This window comes from Mustela nigripes, chromosome 12, assembly GCF_022355385.1.
Source record: "Mustela nigripes isolate SB6536 chromosome 12, MUSNIG.SB6536, whole genome shotgun sequence".
Classification (NCBI taxonomy): domain Eukaryota; kingdom Metazoa; phylum Chordata; class Mammalia; order Carnivora; family Mustelidae; genus Mustela; species Mustela nigripes.
In genome coordinates this window covers 30529167-30545949 of record NC_081568.1, presented here as the reverse complement: position 1 = coordinate 30545949, position 16783 = coordinate 30529167, and the positions used below count along the sequence as shown (strand labels likewise).

The window sequence follows — 16783 nt, the reverse complement described above, 5'->3', positions numbered from 1 at the left end:
CAGTTGTGTGTTTCTCACCTCTCAGGGATCACTGTTCTTTACTGAGGTCCTGTGTTTTGAGAACAGTGGTTTCATATATTTTGGGAACAATGGTTTTGTTTTGAGAACAATGGTTTCATATATTTTGTCCTGTTTTTTGATTGATTCAAATATTTTGGACAGTATTTTTGGTGCCTTTTGTATATTGTAGCCAGAACTAATAGTTGGAATGTTGAATTTTAAGGTTTAGTAGTTAAATAATTCCAGGTGATGAGACATGAGTTGGACCATAGGTATGAGTGGAGCAGAGGTGTGAACATCATTCACATGGACTTTGAAGTCACCTAAGTAGATGGATTTGAGATAGAGAATAAGATTTTAAACCAAGACCAAAATTGTGGAGCTTAAATAACTGCATGTTTTATGTGTTTGGTTAGGAAAGTACTCTTCTAAAATTATGTTAATTTGTCTTGTCTTTTCTTCTAGAACCTTCTGACAACTTAAGGGAGATTCTCCAAAATGTGGCCAAATTGCAAGGAGTATCAAATATGAGAAAACTAGGACATCTGAATAACTTTACTAAGGTAAGTAAGTAACTCATCTTAAATTTGTTATTCCTTATTATACTTACCTCAGATGCTTTTTAACTATCATTAACAAGAAATTAACAAGAAATTCTTGAGTAGTCACCTAATATATTAGTGCTTTCCTCTGCTGATTTTCATGGATTTTGTCATGTGTTATTAATTTCAGTGTATTTGAATAATGGAAGTGTGTGCTTGTTGCAGGAAATTTGGTAGGTTCAGAAAGTAAAGAAAAAAAGGTCACTAAGAAGTCTATTATTGGGTCTTCACTGTTTTTCACATGGTATATTACTTTTACCTTTTTAATACTCATTTTTATGTGATAATATATGATAGATGTTGATACATAAGTGCATGTGTGTTTTGCATTTCATAGGCATAACCATTATTCTCAGAGAAATATTAAAACTTCCTCTCTGTTATCCCTAATACTCTAATTCTAATTTTGATAAGAGCCCAGGATAAATGAAGAGCCCTTGTCCCAAACAAATATTGACTTAATCTTTATTAGAAACCAAGAATTCTTGACTTTGATAGATGGATTGATATGTTTTTGATCTTGGTAATGCTGGACAGCCAACTCTTGGAAACACTAAAAATGCCTGTTATTTGAGATGATGCCATAAATAGGAAACAGAATGGTTCCTTTGGGAAAATTTTTTTTCTTTTTTAATTTCCTCTATATACATTGTTCTGCTGCATTTAAATTTGGGATTAATTATATGTTTAACACCTTAAAAGTGTGACCCATAGACCAGCAGCATTGCTGTCACCTTGGCGCTTGTTTGAAATGTACTATGCTGGCCCTACCCCAGACCTACTGAATCAGAATCTACATTTTAATTAAGATTCTCAGGTGAATTTGTATGTACATTAAAATTTGAGTGGCACTTTTTTAATCCTTCCAAAATGTTTAATTCTTTGCTAACTAAAAATTAAACTATGGCTTTGAGTTTGTTTTACTTCACTGAACTAAAAGGAGATGAGAATATAGTCACTATGCAACAAAACCATTTTTTCAATATGGTGACAAACAGTAAATATAAAATAGATTGGTTTTTTTTTTTTCCATAGTTGAAGAATGTGTTTTTTTTTTCTTTAGTGAAGTTTTGGAATATTCTGGCATCTATGAGGGACAAGAAAACGATATTTTAAATGACCTGAAAAAACATTGAATTAGGTGCTTGAGAAAGAGTTTTCAAAAATATCCCTAGGTATATTGGCATTTTTTAATGAATGTAATGAAAATCTTCCAAGTGCATGTTTCAGTGTGCTTGTCAGATAATATCAAGTCTTTGAGACCCAGAATTCGTTCATGATTGTAAATTGTATATCCTCATTTTACTCCCTTCTATTAAATTTTCCAATTTTACATGACTATTCTTCACTCAACTCTATTATCACTTGCCTAGATTTAACCATTAAAAACAACTTAATACAGATTTATGTCCCGTTTGAACTCATGGTTCCTGTCATAATCAGGTTGATATCTAGATATGTAGTTCCACATCTTTTGCCAGCTAGGATTCTGAAAGTTGGGGATGGATGTAAGGATGACTAGTATGGATCCTAAAGCAATATTAAAATTCTAAAGCAGCACCTTCCAGTAGAAATGTAATGTGAACTGCAAATATAATTTTAAATTTTCTAATACCACATTAAAAAAGGAAAAGGAAGCATGTGAAATTATTTTTAATAAAACTGCTTTCTTTAATCCAGTATATTACAATTATCATTTGATGTGATTTGTATAAAATATTAATGAAATATTTAACATTTTTATACTAAATCTTTGAAATCAAGTGTGTATATTATGCTTATAGTGCATATCAATTCAGAATAGCCACATTCACAGTGCTCATAGCATCCTGTGGCTAGTAGATACCAACCATAATGGACAATACATACATAGAGACTTTGGAATAGAAGTAGTTTAAACATTTATTTCTATGAATCTGTTGGATACTTTTCTTTTTCCCTTCTATATTCTCCGTTTATTTCTGTCTCCATCCCTGCTTCTTTTGGGTTAAGGGTCGGGTGCTCTCTTTTCCCTTTTCCATTTTCCTTGTTCCTCTGTCTTTGTTTGAATTTTTCCCACAGTATTTCACTAAGTTGTTTACTTGGTCTTTCCTTGATTTGTGTTCTCCTAGTCTTTCTCCCTCTTCTCCTTCCCTTCACTCTCTCCTTCTCTGCTATTTCTTTCTCCCTTCTTCTTCATATCCTCTCTCTTCACCTTTCTCTAACCTCTTCCCTTTCTCTCCTTCCTTATTTCTCCCTCCTTTCTCTCTTCCCCCTCTCCTCCTCTTCCCCCATTGTAGTCCTGTAGAGTACAGAATGATTTATCTCCTTAATAAAGGCCCTGGGCTTTGGGGCTTTTTGTATTCTTGTTTTTTTATTTTGCTTTATCCTCTCACTGTAATTTTCACATTTCCCTCTGGCCCTCATACCAGCTTAGAGCAGCTCTTTTATTTGCTATTATAAATTATTTATGGATTTAAAAACCAGAAAACCAGATTTACTAGGATTTGTCTACATTATGCGGGACTAAACCTTGACTCAGGGTCTGAGGGGCCCTCTCATTAGTGAAGTTCACGAACACTGCACTTGATAAAATCAGTTTGGCTGCCTGGTGATAACAATGGGAAAAGCATGGGCTTTAGATCAAGTAGATGGAGACTTACAGTCCAGCTCTGACCATAACTAGCAAGGCAGTCTTGGGCAGATTTCTTTACTCAGGTAATCTTGATGCTGTTAAAAGGCAAGGTCATTATAGTACCTGGTATATAGTAGGTACTTCATAACAGATAACATAGCATCTTTTAACCTGGGATTTGTTTTTGTTTGCTTTAATTTTTTTGCCATTTTCCTGGGGGTTTTTTTTGGCTGATTCTAAGGACATGAATCTGCTTAATAGTTCAAGTTGCAGAATAGTAAGCTGTTACTATAACAGGGTTTTTCAACCTCAGTAATTCTGCCATAATGGACTAGATAATTATTTGTCTTAGGAAGCTGTCTTCTCATTTGTAGTATATTTTATAGCATCCCTGCTTCTACCCCCAGATGCCAGTAGCATACCTCTACCAGTTGTGATAAGCAAAAATGTCTCCAGACATTGCCAGATGTTTCCTGGAGGCAGAATTGCCCCTGGGTAAGAACCATTCCTGTAAATAAGTGTCAGTAGATTTTATTATAAAATTTCTTCAGATACCTAGTGCAAAATAAATGCTTAGCAAATTTAATCATAATATAATGTATCTTTGAATTCCATTTTGATGGAGAGCTAGGTTCATAAACATTTACATAGCTGGTATTTCATGTTCTTACAGAGTAAAATTAGAAAGTCTCAGAAATCTCTATGAATATCCCTATAGAATAAGAAATCTTTATAGAATATATATATCTCTATAGAATAAGAAAATAAAAATAATTGATGTCACTTAGTTAGACTAGTTAGGAATTAGTTGGCCACCCTTCTCTTTGTTCCCATAACAGATTATGTGTGTCTACTAAATTTTATTGTTTTGTTATTACTATTTGTTTTGGGTTACTATCTTATTAAATTGAGTTTCTTATCGGAGAAAGACAACTATCATATGATCTCCCTGATATGAGGAAGTAGAGATGCAACGTGGGGGGGTTTAGGGGGGTAGGAAAAGAATAAATGAAACAAGATGGGATCTGGAGGGAGACAAATCATAAGAGACTCTTAATCTCGCAGAACAAACTGAGGGTTGCCGGGGGTAGGGTGGTGGGGTTATGGACATTGGGGAGGGTGTGTGCTGTGGTGAAGTGTGTAAACCTGGTGATTCACAGACCTGTATCCCTGCAGCTAATAATACATAATATGTTTATAAAAAAATTTAAAAAATTAAATATTAAATTAAATAAAAATTAAATAAAAAATTAAAAAAATTATAAGAAAAAAGTAAATCGAGTTTCTTAAACATAAGAAACCTGTAGTCTTTCTTCTTCTGCTCTTATATTCCCTTTTACTCCAAAGTCTGGTATATAACAAGTATTTAATTAAAGGTTTTATATTATATAGAGAAGATTTTGCATTTTAAATATGAGTTTTGGCTGTATTACTATTTGTTTTGTTTTTTAGTATAAGCCTGCTGTTAGGATAAACTTAATTTGTAGATCAATGGGGCAGAATTAAACTTCCTTTTAAAGTATGAAGAGAGGGTGCTAGTGATGTGATCCTATAACCATGTGAATGTCACACACCCATGCTTGCCTTCTGACATCATTTCACTAGATAAAGTAATGTGTATAACAGACTACTGATGAATATAATCTTAGTATCCTATTTTTAAAACTGACAACATGCTTATAATCTAATGACCTATTTTTTTTAAACATGAAAATATTTCAGCTTTTTACATTCTAAAAGTTCTCTTTTCCTGTGTTTAATCTCCTATATTCTATACTGAAAGCTCCAAAAGAATCTTTATTTTGTTCTATGTTGAAAAACTTCAAAAATAGTATAAGCTAAATATAAAAAATTAAAACAGCACAGAATAATTTATACTAAAATGTGAAAGTCCTTTCTCACATACCCTTCCCATCCACCTCCCCACTATGACAAAAGTACCATTCTCTAGAGGTAACCACCAGGAAGTAGTTATCCTTCTCTGGTATGATTGTGTGTGTGTGTGTATGTGTGTGTATGTGTGTGTATGTGTGTGTTTGTTCCACTGAGTTGTGAGAATTAAATGAGCTAAACGAAAATGTGTGCTTAATAGAGTACTGAATTTATTTACCATTTATTACATGTGCACAAAGGGTTTTTTTTGTTTGTTTTTGTTTTTAAAGATTTTATTTATTTATTTGACAGAGATCACAAGTAGGCAGAGAGGCAGGCAGAGAGAGAGGAAGGGAAGCAGGCTCCCTGCTGAGCAGAGAGCCCAATTCGGGGCTCCATCCCAGGACCCTGGGATCATGACCTGAGCTGAAGGCAGAGGCTTTAACTCACGGAGCCACCCAGGCACCCTGGTTTTTTTAATGAGATCATGACATATATTGATTAATAGTTTGTACTTTTCTGCTAATATATTATAGGATCCTTTCCTTTTCTATAAATATAGATCTACTTTTTTAAAGCTGCATATATGTGTGTAGATGTATCTACATATATATTTGTGTATGTTTACAAATATATTCATATTTGTACATATGCATACATACATATGTTGTGACTTAGTCCACCATTAAAAAATGTTTTTCCTAGTTCTTTTTGCTATTTTAAATAATGTATAATAACACTTTTGTGTACTTTCTTATGCAGAGTAGGATTTAGAAGTGTGATTTCTAAAAAAAAGTAAAAAAAAAGCATTTTCATTTTTTATTTTAAAACCTGCTTCTAAAATGCACTCTGAAAAGACCATGTTGTAGAATTCTTATCTGTGATAAGATTTTCTTTTAAGTTTGGGTTATTCTGTCTGTTCTTATTTGTGAGAACTATTCATTTAACCTTCAGAACAATATGAGTAAAATGTGAATATCAATTGTGCTGTTTTAATTGATCATTATATATTTTTAAAAGAGGTTATATTTATTTATTTGATAGAGAAAGAGAGATCACAAGTAGGCAGAGAGGCAGGCTGAGAGGGAGGGGGAAGTAGGCTCCCCGCTGAGCAGAGAGCCCGATGTAGGGCTCTATCCCAGGATCCTGAGATCATGACCTGAGCTGAAGGCAGAGGCTTAACCCACTGAGCCACCCAGGCGCCCTGATCTTTATATTTTTTAAAAAATAATAATCTTAAAAAGCATCTCAGACATTTTTATTACCTAGAAGTAGTTTAGACTTCTGTCTTACCTTTGTAAGATTATGCTATTGTTGATTGCTCCTATTACATATTTTAGTTTTTATAAGAAAGTCTTATAAAAAATAAATTCAACAAACTTAATTAAACTGAACTGAAGTAAAAAGAAGTTATTTGCTCTCATGATGAGAAAAAAACATATGTTGGGTCCTAATTTCAGGTAAAACAACCCAAGGGTTGAAAAAATGTTAATTGTATTTTGTCTTTCCATTTCTTAGCTGACTTGCCTTTTTTTTTTTTTTAAAGTTAGCTTCATTCTGAAACACTTTCCATTTAGCTAAGATACGTCGTCCTTACAGTTTTTATTTTTTTTATTTTATTTTTTTTTTTATTTTAAGATTTTATTTATTTATTTGACAGAAAGAGATCACAAGCAGGCAGAGAGGCAGGCAGAGAGAGAGGAGGAAGCAGGCTCCCCGCTGAGCAGAGAGCCCGATGTGGGCCTCGATCCCAGGACCCTGAGATCATGACCTGAGCCGAAGGCAGCGGCTTAACCCACTGAGCCACCCAGGCGCCCGTCCTTACAGTTTTTAATCATAAAAGCAGAGGGTAGCCCTCTCTTAACCATCTTCTACATGAACTATCATTTTGGTCATGTTTAGCTAGGCATTGTGACCGATAGTCATAGAAACAAATGGGATGGGAGCAACGGAAACCCAATGAAAATGTGATATCTAATAATTTTACATATTAAGTGACTGTTACGATGCTAATTCTAACGTTTTGAAAGGTCTTTACTGACTTCTGAATGTAACCCATAATTTGGCTCTCAATATAACACATTTATGTGATAGGGCAGGCAGTGTTAACATTTTAATAACTTAAAACAACTTAAAAGCAATAATTACTAACCACCACTGAAAACATAGCCCTAACATCTGTTGCTATCCCTGGACAATAGACAGCAATTATGACAAACATGCTATATTTTGTCATAAATTGATCTTTTTAGTTGTTACTTGTGATCTTCATTTCCAACTGACTGGGCATTTTTTTCAGAAGTGTTTCTTGCAGTTGAAACGTTTCTCTTGCATTGTTTTTTCTTTTTCAAAATGGAGGTTGAGGATTTTTTATATATATATACAGATTTAAAGTAGAATGGAAGATTTCCTAAGCTTTAACGAGGGAAATTACACCCTTTTCAAAATACTTTTCGAAATGTGAGTTTTGAAGACCATAATAATAACTTTGAGGGTTTCTTTTAGCTTTTCATCAAAACTGCTAACTCTAACAAATGTTAAATCATGGGCAGTCCTATATTTTGTGTCTAGGCGGGTGGGTAATTTAGAAACTATATGTTTCCCTGAATCTACAGTTTTCTACAAGGATCTGGCACATGTGAAAAAGATAGTACAGAAATGAGAATCAAGTACACATTTAGGGGAGAAACCAACCCTTGAGAGGACAAGACTTCATTTACTTTCTTTCTAGGATTTCAGAGCATTTTGTTTTATTAACATGCATTGCTACTGTAATAAAAAAACGGAAATAGTGCCTTTTTAGAACTTGAGTTGATACGTAAATCATTGTTTCAAGAAGTAACATTTTTTCCCATTTTAAAAACACAATATATTTATTTTAAAGATTTGGGGGGAGGGGCAGAGGGAGAAGGAGAGAGAGAATCTCAAGTGGACTCCACACAGAGCATGAAGCCGGATACAGGGCTCTATCCCACCACCCTGAGATCACAGCCTGAGTTGAAATTAAGAGTTGGTCGCTTAACCGACTGAGCCACCCAGGCATCCCAAAACACAATATTTTATATGTTGATACAAATAAATTATAAGCTTCACTTTTCTATTAAATTTGAGTTGGAATGTGTCCAAAGTCTAAGTGATCATGATGCATCATAAGCAGTTCGTTTTTTTTTTTTTAAGTAATGTACCATATAATAACAATGCTAGTAATCTTAAATACCTGGAAATCTCAAATAAATGCTAAATTTTGTTTAATACTGTCAGTATTAGTTAATAGTTTTGTGTGTGTTCTGATCCTTTGAAATGGGCAGCTTTTGTTATGTGTGTTTTAATTAACTGTTTTGGAAAAAATAATATCACTTACTCATATGTAACCAGAGTGCAGTTCTCCAGACTTTAAAATCATACCATTTTTGAGGCTGGAGAAATGAAATATAAAGATGGTAATGTTCAGTTATTTATTTTTTATATCAAATCTCCCCTCTCCCTTTGCCCCTGTATAAATAATTCTAATACAGAATTGTAGTAATATTTTTCACAGTGGACTCTGGACTCAGACTAGTTTGGTCTGATTTCTGGTTTTATCACTTACTAGCTATTTGGCATTGAGAAGTCATATTATCTACTATGTCTAAAACTCATTTGTCTTCATTTCTAAAAATATTATTTTCTAGGATTAGCAAGATTAGTAGTGAATAAATGTTACTTCCATTCCGATTCATGAATTTTATATATGGATAACCGTCCCCAGGTTATATAATACTGATTAATTATAAACATTTCCAAAATACAGAAAAGCACAGAGAGGAAAATAAATCACCTTGACCACACTTTCATTTTTGGTGTCAAAATTTTGATGTTTAGACTTAAAAAATCTATCTTTAAAAAATATATATATCTTTTAGAATTTTTTCTTTGTCTTACCAGTACGTTATGTCTGTTTTTCCTCCTTTTAAATTTATATTATAAATTTAAATATTATATAATATTGATGGCTACAGGCGTTTGCTCCTTTTGAACATTTTCCTTCCGGTTCCTTACCATTGTTATAATGTTACAACCCACCCTATATTTAGATTATTTTGTTAATATAAATCACCAAAAGTTAGATCCCTACCCTAGAGCATTTTTCCAGTTTTTTTTACAAAATGTTTTCAGTTTATAATCCCACTGACAATATTTTGTCTTATTTGGTATTATCATGTTAAAAAAGCAATATATGGCATTTTGGTAAGCTTTATTTCCAATGATATTTTTCATTGTTTTTGGTTCTGATTTTAAGGCATAGGAAGTATGTTATGTTTATTTATCAGTTTTGTTCTTCATTAAACTCTTTGTACATTTTCTTGTCCTCTTCTCAGTAATCTCTCTCTAATTTCTTTGGGCCTTTCACATTGTAAGTGCCTACTCATTGTAGGCCCTACTTTGCTATGTGAGGGTCTAACGTTAGGGGCTGAATTGTGTCCCCCTAATTGATTTGTTGAAGCCTTCACCTGCAGTGCCTCAGTATCAGTTTGTATGGGGGGATAGGCTCTTCATAGGCAGTGAAGGTAAAATTAGGTCATTTGGGTGATCCCTAAAATCCAATGTGACTGGTGTCCTGATAAGAAAAGGAGATTAGTATACAGATATACACAGAGAAATGACCATGTAAAGACTTGAGAGAACCTAGGAGAGAGGACCCCAAAGCAAAGAACCTCTGTCAAAATACGTTGATGTTCTAGCTTCCAGAATCATGAGAAAATAAATTTCTACATTTCAGCTACCTGGTTTGTGGTATGTGTATGTTATGTTTTTTTACAGCAGACCCAGCAAACTAATACCGGGCTGTAACCTTTGCTTATCATAATTTTACAATATTTTTGACTAATATGTTAATAAACTTTTAATTTTAGGTATGCAATTGGTTTTTTAGATATATATAAACTTTCCTCTTTTGTCTCAAAACTTAAGAAATCTTACGTTTTATTTTAAATCTGTATATTTAAAAAATCCTCATCCTCCATGTTTAAGTACTTCAAACATTGTGCAACAAAATGCAATAGAAATAACAAAATTTTTTATGCCATTTGAAAGTTTAGTCTAAAGCTTCTTTGTCATATTTCAGAACTTTGAGGATTTTAGAGGTATACCAGTATTACCATTTTGTATAAAGACCTGTGAACAAAAGTTTTTACCTTGTTTTGCCTGTTTGCTTATTTACACAGCATTTTCTTACCACACAGAGTGATCATTTGTATAGTTTCCTTTTCTGCTATGAAATATTGTAGTATCTGAGAGCTACTCTGTTCTGATCCCCTTACCTATTATATTTGGAACATTTCTTTTTTCTTTTCTTCTAAAGAAGAAACTGGATAGGACATTTTATAAGGAGCCTACCAATAGGATAGGATTAGCTTTTTTTTTTTTTTTTTTTTTTAACCCTGCACTATTGTGCCCTTTGAAATATATTCTTGGGCCCGTTCTTTGCCCAGACAAATGTGAGAGCCCTTTGGTTGGCTTATTCTGTCTCGTTAACATGTTCATAACTTCATACTGAAGAATAATAGCGTTTGAAATCCCTTCTGCATGTTACTTAAATGGTCAATCTTCTCTTTCATCCATTTTAGTTAGGCCCATTGAAGAACTTGAGAAACTTATATAACTTATTTTTCAAAACTCAGACTAAAGTGGTATATAGTCATCCAGGTGGGAGGGAAGTAGTGCCAGTATTAGATCAGTGTTCTTAATGAGAACAAGAAAGACTGTTTGAAGGTAGCAGGAAACTGCTCAGTGGACAAGAAATGTAGGAGCCAGAGCTTCGGAGAAGGGACAGTCTTGTAGAGGTGAACTTTACTTCTCCGACAACTTTTGCCAAGAGATACTGGCTAGTGTAGAGTATGGGCAGAAAACTAGGACTCAGACTTTAGGCCCAGGAGTACTGTTACTAAAAGACAAAAAAGGAAAAAGACAGCACAGACCTTTTGGTGGAGACCTAGGGGAGATCTAGTAGAAGGAGATTGTTGGCTTTACACATTTGTTGAATCCTGAAACTATCTGAGATGGTTCACTTAAAAATCTAAACAAAAAATATTTGAAAGTAAAATATTTGAAAGTATTTGTAGTGTTTTCGTAAGACAAAAATTAGGTATGCCATCCTCTTGGGCCTAATCCCTTCAACAACAAACGAGCTTTCATTTGAAACCTGGGGATCAAGGAAGAAAAGGAAAAAGGGGAGATAGACTGAGTCTTACCAGAGCAGCAATTTGTCTGTACTTAGTATTGTCCAGTGACCTAACAAAGAGAAGGATAAACCCTCAATGGAGAACGATAACATCAGGAATCTCTGCAAGGATTTATATACAGAGTTTACAGAATCCACCAAAAGGCAGGACTACATGACTACAGCAAAAGGAAAAACAGATCCAGAGATGGTCTACATCATTCATATTCATTAGATAATAAGCATTTTAAATATTTAAAATATGATTTATATGTAAAGAAAATAGAGGATCCATGGAGAACATAGGTGAAAAAGAAGATTTCTTTTTTTTTTTTTTTAATTACTGGAGTTGTGTAGTTAAATGAAAATGCAAGAAGGGAAAGACAGTATATCTAAAATGGAAACTCAAGATTAGCTGTACTGGAAGACAGATAAATCGAAAATGTCCAGTCAGAGCACTAAGATAAAAGAGAAGGGAGTAAATAGAGAAGAGGTTTTAGAGATTTGCAGTATACACAAAAAGATCTGATACTTGAATTACCAGAAAGAGAGAAGAGAGGAAATTGGGCAGAAGTAATTTTGAAGAGATAATGTACAGAATTTTCTAAAAACTAATCAAATATATCAACCCAGAGATCCGGGAATTTGTTTTTCCTAAGCAGGATAGATAAGAAAATACACCTGAATGGTAAGATTGCTGAAAACCAAAGATAAAGGGGAAAAAATCTTGAAAGGAGTCTGAGAAAAAGGATCTGACCTTCAAAGGAGCCAATGGTAAGACTGATAATAAGACTTTTCAACAGAGACAATGGAAACCATTTTGAAGCTCTTCAGAAAATAGCAGCTAACCTAAAAATCTATAAATCCAGGAAGATAACCTTTAAAAAGAAAAGAGAAAAGGAAATTTCCAGGCAAACAAAAGTCAAAAGAATCTGTTTACCAGCAACCTTGGCTAAAAATTAAATAAATGAAAACACCGATAAAACAAATCAACAAGAAACTGAGGATTCTCTAGACAGAAGGAAGAATATCCCATTAAGATACAACTGACATGGGGTGCCTGGGTAGCTCAGTGTGTTAAGCCTCAGCCTTCGGCTCAGGTCATGATCTCAGGGTCCTGGGATCGAGCCCCACATTGGGCTCTCTGCTCAGCGAGAAGCCTGCTTCGCCCTCTCTCTTTGCCTGCATTTCTGCCTACTTGTGATCCCTCTCTCTGTCAAATAAATAAATAAACAAAATCTTAAAAAAAAAAGATACAGCTGACATGAGTAATAATGAAAAAGGTGAATTTGTGGGTAAATGTAAATGGATACTGACTAAATATTAACTGAAAATAAAAATAACAGTAATGTATTACAGGGCTTGAAAGAAAAAACATCAGTAAGGTGAAAGGTGAGGCATGTAATGAAGTTCAAGTGTCAAGGGTCTAGCATTGTTGAGGACATGGTAATAGTTTCTCTTTAGACTGTGATTAATTAATAGTGCATGTTGTAAGCTCAATGGTAACCATTTAAAACAGTAAACTTATTGAGGGGGAAAATAGAATAATAAAAAGTAATTGGTTGCTTCAAATAAAAGCAAAAAGGATGGTTAAATCTAAAACTGGCAGGTCAAATAGAAAAACAGTAAGGTGATAGGTACATGTGTATTTGAACAGTAGATATATTTTCTAAAATTTTGTTAAAGAAAAATGCCTCATTTTTCAGTCTAAAAAGTAATGTAAATAAAAATAGTTAACACATATTCACATCCTTTTGTTTTTCTGACAGCTCCTTTGTGATATTGGCCATAGTGAAGAAAAACTGGGTTTTAACTATGAGGATATCATAATTTGGTAAGTATAGTTTAATTCCCTCCCTCACCCTTCTAGGTTTTAGTAATTTCAATTCTAGTAATTTTAAACTAAAAGGATAGTATAACACATTGTATTTGATTTTGTAGAAACAGTTGTTTGAACATTAGAAAAATTCAAGATTGCCAATATTTTTGGTTATCCTCTTGTTCTTACTGATGCTTTATAATTAAAGAATCAAAGCTAATGATGAGAAATACCTGGATTTCTGTAATTTAAACTTCTAAATTAAACATGAAATTCACAGAACAAAAGTTCTTAAATTTTCCTTGGAACAAGAAGAACCTGTATGATTATCTCTAGACCTCACTTGAGACAAAGTATGCTTATGCCAAACTATTTTCTCAAGTCTGTCAACAGAAAGACATAATTTTCTAATTTCATAGCCATCTCTTTGGTGTGCTTGGGAATTAAAATTTATATTGTCTGTGCCTACTATGAGAAAGTATTAATTGATTTAAACCAATGATTTACTGAGAGGAATGGAAGTAGGTAGGCAGAGGGAAATGAATTATAGAGACATATGTGATACACCTTCAAAAAGGCATATTTAATTTCCCATTCTTTATAGGAAATAAAGTACAGAAGGTAGAACAAAATAATGTTTTCTTGAGTAAGAATATGCTAAGGCACCACAGATTTAAAAAATAACAGTATTAGTGAAGTTCCATGGCTTACAGTGAATGATTTATATACATAGAAAATCACTAGTAGTTTTGCTTATTTTAACTGAGGAAGAATTTGGTACCATAATTTTATGTGTATTTGGAAGCAAAACTTTGTTTTTGTGCAGTTTGCGGTTAGCTTTATTGAATGAAGCAAAAGAAGTGCGGGCAGCAGGGCTGCGAGCTCTTCGATATCTCATCCAAGACTCCAGTATTCTGCAGAAGGTGCTAAAACTGAAAGTGGACTATTTAATAGCAAGGTAATTTTCCTAGAGCTGTCTATGTTTTTAAAATTATATATTAAGTTTCAACATACATATCACAAAGTATACAGGTTTTTAGAGTAAAGCCTGATAATTTTTAGAGATAGATACAACCAAGTACCCCATTATCCTGAATAAGATATTTTCTTCATCCCAGTCAAGTTCCCATGTGTCTCCAACCAGTAGTAAACATCATTCTGCCTTTTCTTATTGTAAACCAGTATTTCCTGTTCTTGAGCATCATATGTTGGAAAAATACATAGTTACTCCTTCCTTAATGTTATTTGTCGGATGTATCTGTGTTCGTTTTTTTTTAAAGGCTGTATAATATATCATATAATGAATAGACTATAATTTATTCCATTCTATTGGTGGTTTTCTAGGTTGCTTTCAGATTTTTGCTCTTTTGGATAAAGCTGCCCCGAACATTCTTATAGGCAGACATAAGCACTCATTTTTCTTAGATATATATGTAGGAGTGGAACAAACTGCTGGGTCATAGGTTTATGACTATTTAGCTTTACTACATACTGCCAGTTTTCCATAATGAATATACCGGTTTATATTCCTGCCAACAACGTTTGAGAGCTCCAGTCTCTATATTCTCATCAGCATTTGCTTTTAGCTTTTAATTGTAGACTTTCTGCTGTATCATTTTTGTGAGTGTCATTGTGGTTTTAATTTTTTCATTTCCCTAATGAGTAGTGATATTAAGCACCTTTCATTTGTTTGTTGGCTGTTTGAACATCCTCCTTGTCTTTTGCTCATTTGTAAATTGGATTATCTATCTCATTATATAGGAGTTCTTGATGTTCTGGATATGATTCCTTTCAGGTATATGTTTTGACAGTCTCTTCCCCAAGTCTGTCTGTTTGCCTTTTCTCTCTTCCCAATTAGTAGAATCCAGTTTTATAGTTAATGCTCTTGGGCTCTCTGGAAGATACTATTCTTTGTTTTCTTCTAAAAGGTTTTATTCCTCTATATGTTTAATTAAGTGTCAGGTCATAATTCATTTTTATTTTTATGGATAATGAAGTACATTTTAGCAGGATTTATTTAAAAGATTATCCTCTGGTGTCTAGGTTAGTGACAGTTCTGTTGTAAACCAGGTACCTGGTAAGGATGGATCTGTTTTCGCATTCCCTTTTTCTTTTTAGTTTGTCTATTCTTGCCCGTTTCTATTTTAATGACTGAAGCTTGATAGTAAATGTTAATATCTGTTGGTATAAGTCTTCCAGTTTTTCTTCCTTAAGACTGTTGGCTGTTCTATGTTCTGCATTTTCATATGAATTTTAGAATCAGCTTGTCCATTTCCTTAAAACACTCTAGAATTTTAGTAGTAATTGCACTGAAACGCTGGATTATTTTGGGCTGAATTGATATCTTAATAACATTGACTGTTCTAAGTCCTTATTTATTTGGAACATAATTTCAACAGTACTTTGTAGTTTTTTATGTAGAGACCTTGCACATTACTTGCTATGCTCTTTCTAAGGTATTTTTTTTTAATTTTTTATAAACATATAATGTATTTTTAGCCCCAGGGGTACAAGTCTGTGAATCACCAGGTTTACACACTTCGCAGCACTCAGCACAGCACACACGCCCCACAATGTCCATAACCCCACCACCTTCTCCCTCACCGCTTCCCCCCAGCAACCCTCAGTTTGTTCGCGAGATTAAGACTCTCTTATGGTTTGTCTCCCTCCAGAACCCATCTTGTTTCTTTATTCTTTTCCTACTCCTCAAGCCCCCCACGTTGCATCTCCACTTCCTCATATTAGGGAGATCATATGATAGTTGTCTTTCTCTGATTGACTTATTTTGCTAAGCATGATACCCTCTAGTTTCATCCACGTTGTCACGAATGGCAAGATTTCATTTCTTTTGATGGCTGCATAGTATTCCATTGTATATATATACCACCTCTTCTTTATCCATTCATCTGTGGATGGACATCTAGGTTCTTTCCATAGTTTGCCTATTGTGGACATTGCTGCTATAAACTTTCAGGTGCATGTGCCCCTTTGGATCACTACGTTTGTATCTTCAGGGTAAATACCCAGTAGTGCAATTGCTGGGTCATAGGGTAGCTCTATTTTCAACATTTTGAGGACCCTCCATGCTGTTTTCCAGAGTGGTCGTACCAGCTTGCATTCCCACCAACAGTGTAGGAGGGTTCCCCTTTCTCTGCATCCTTGCCGGCATCAGTCATTTCCTGACTTGTTAATTTTAGCCATTCTGACTGGTGTGAGGTGGTATCTCCTTGTGGTTTTGATTTGTATTTCCGAGTGATGTAGAGCATTTTTTCATGTATCTGTTGGCCATCTGGATGTCTTCTTTGCAGAAATGTCTGTTCATGTCCTCTGCCCATTTCTTGATTGGATTATTTGTTCTTTGGGTATTGAGTTTGCTAAGCTCTTTATAGATTTTGGATACTAGCCCTTTATCTGATATGTTGTTTGCAAATATCTTCTCTCATTCTGTCAGTTGTCTTTTGGTTTTGTTAACTGTTTCCTTTGCTGTGCAAAAGCTTTTGATCTTGATGAAATCCCAATAGTTCATTTTTGCCCTTGCAATGTTCCTAGGAAGAAGTTGCTGTGGCTGAGGTCAAAGAGGTTGCTGCCTGTGTTCTCAAGGATTTTGATGAGGTCCTTCATCCATTTTGAGTCTCTTTTCATGTGTGGTGTAAGCAAATGGTCCAATTTCATTTTTC

General features: G+C 34.0%; 1 protein-coding gene across 5 annotated transcripts in view; it reads left to right on the top strand.

Moving 5' to 3' along the window:
- Positions 1-16783, top strand: part of RICTOR (RPTOR independent companion of MTOR complex 2) — a 129400-nt gene that overhangs the window by 45248 nt on the left and 67369 nt on the right. For all 5 annotated transcript variants that reach the window (XM_059417025.1, XM_059417022.1, XM_059417023.1 and 2 more), the window contains exons 3-5: positions 466-563; positions 13057-13121; positions 13933-14064. In XM_059417025.1, the coding sequence (XP_059273008.1) occupies positions 466-563; positions 13057-13121; positions 13933-14064 (295 nt within the window). The remainder of the gene's footprint in view (positions 1-465; positions 564-13056; positions 13122-13932; positions 14065-16783) is intronic.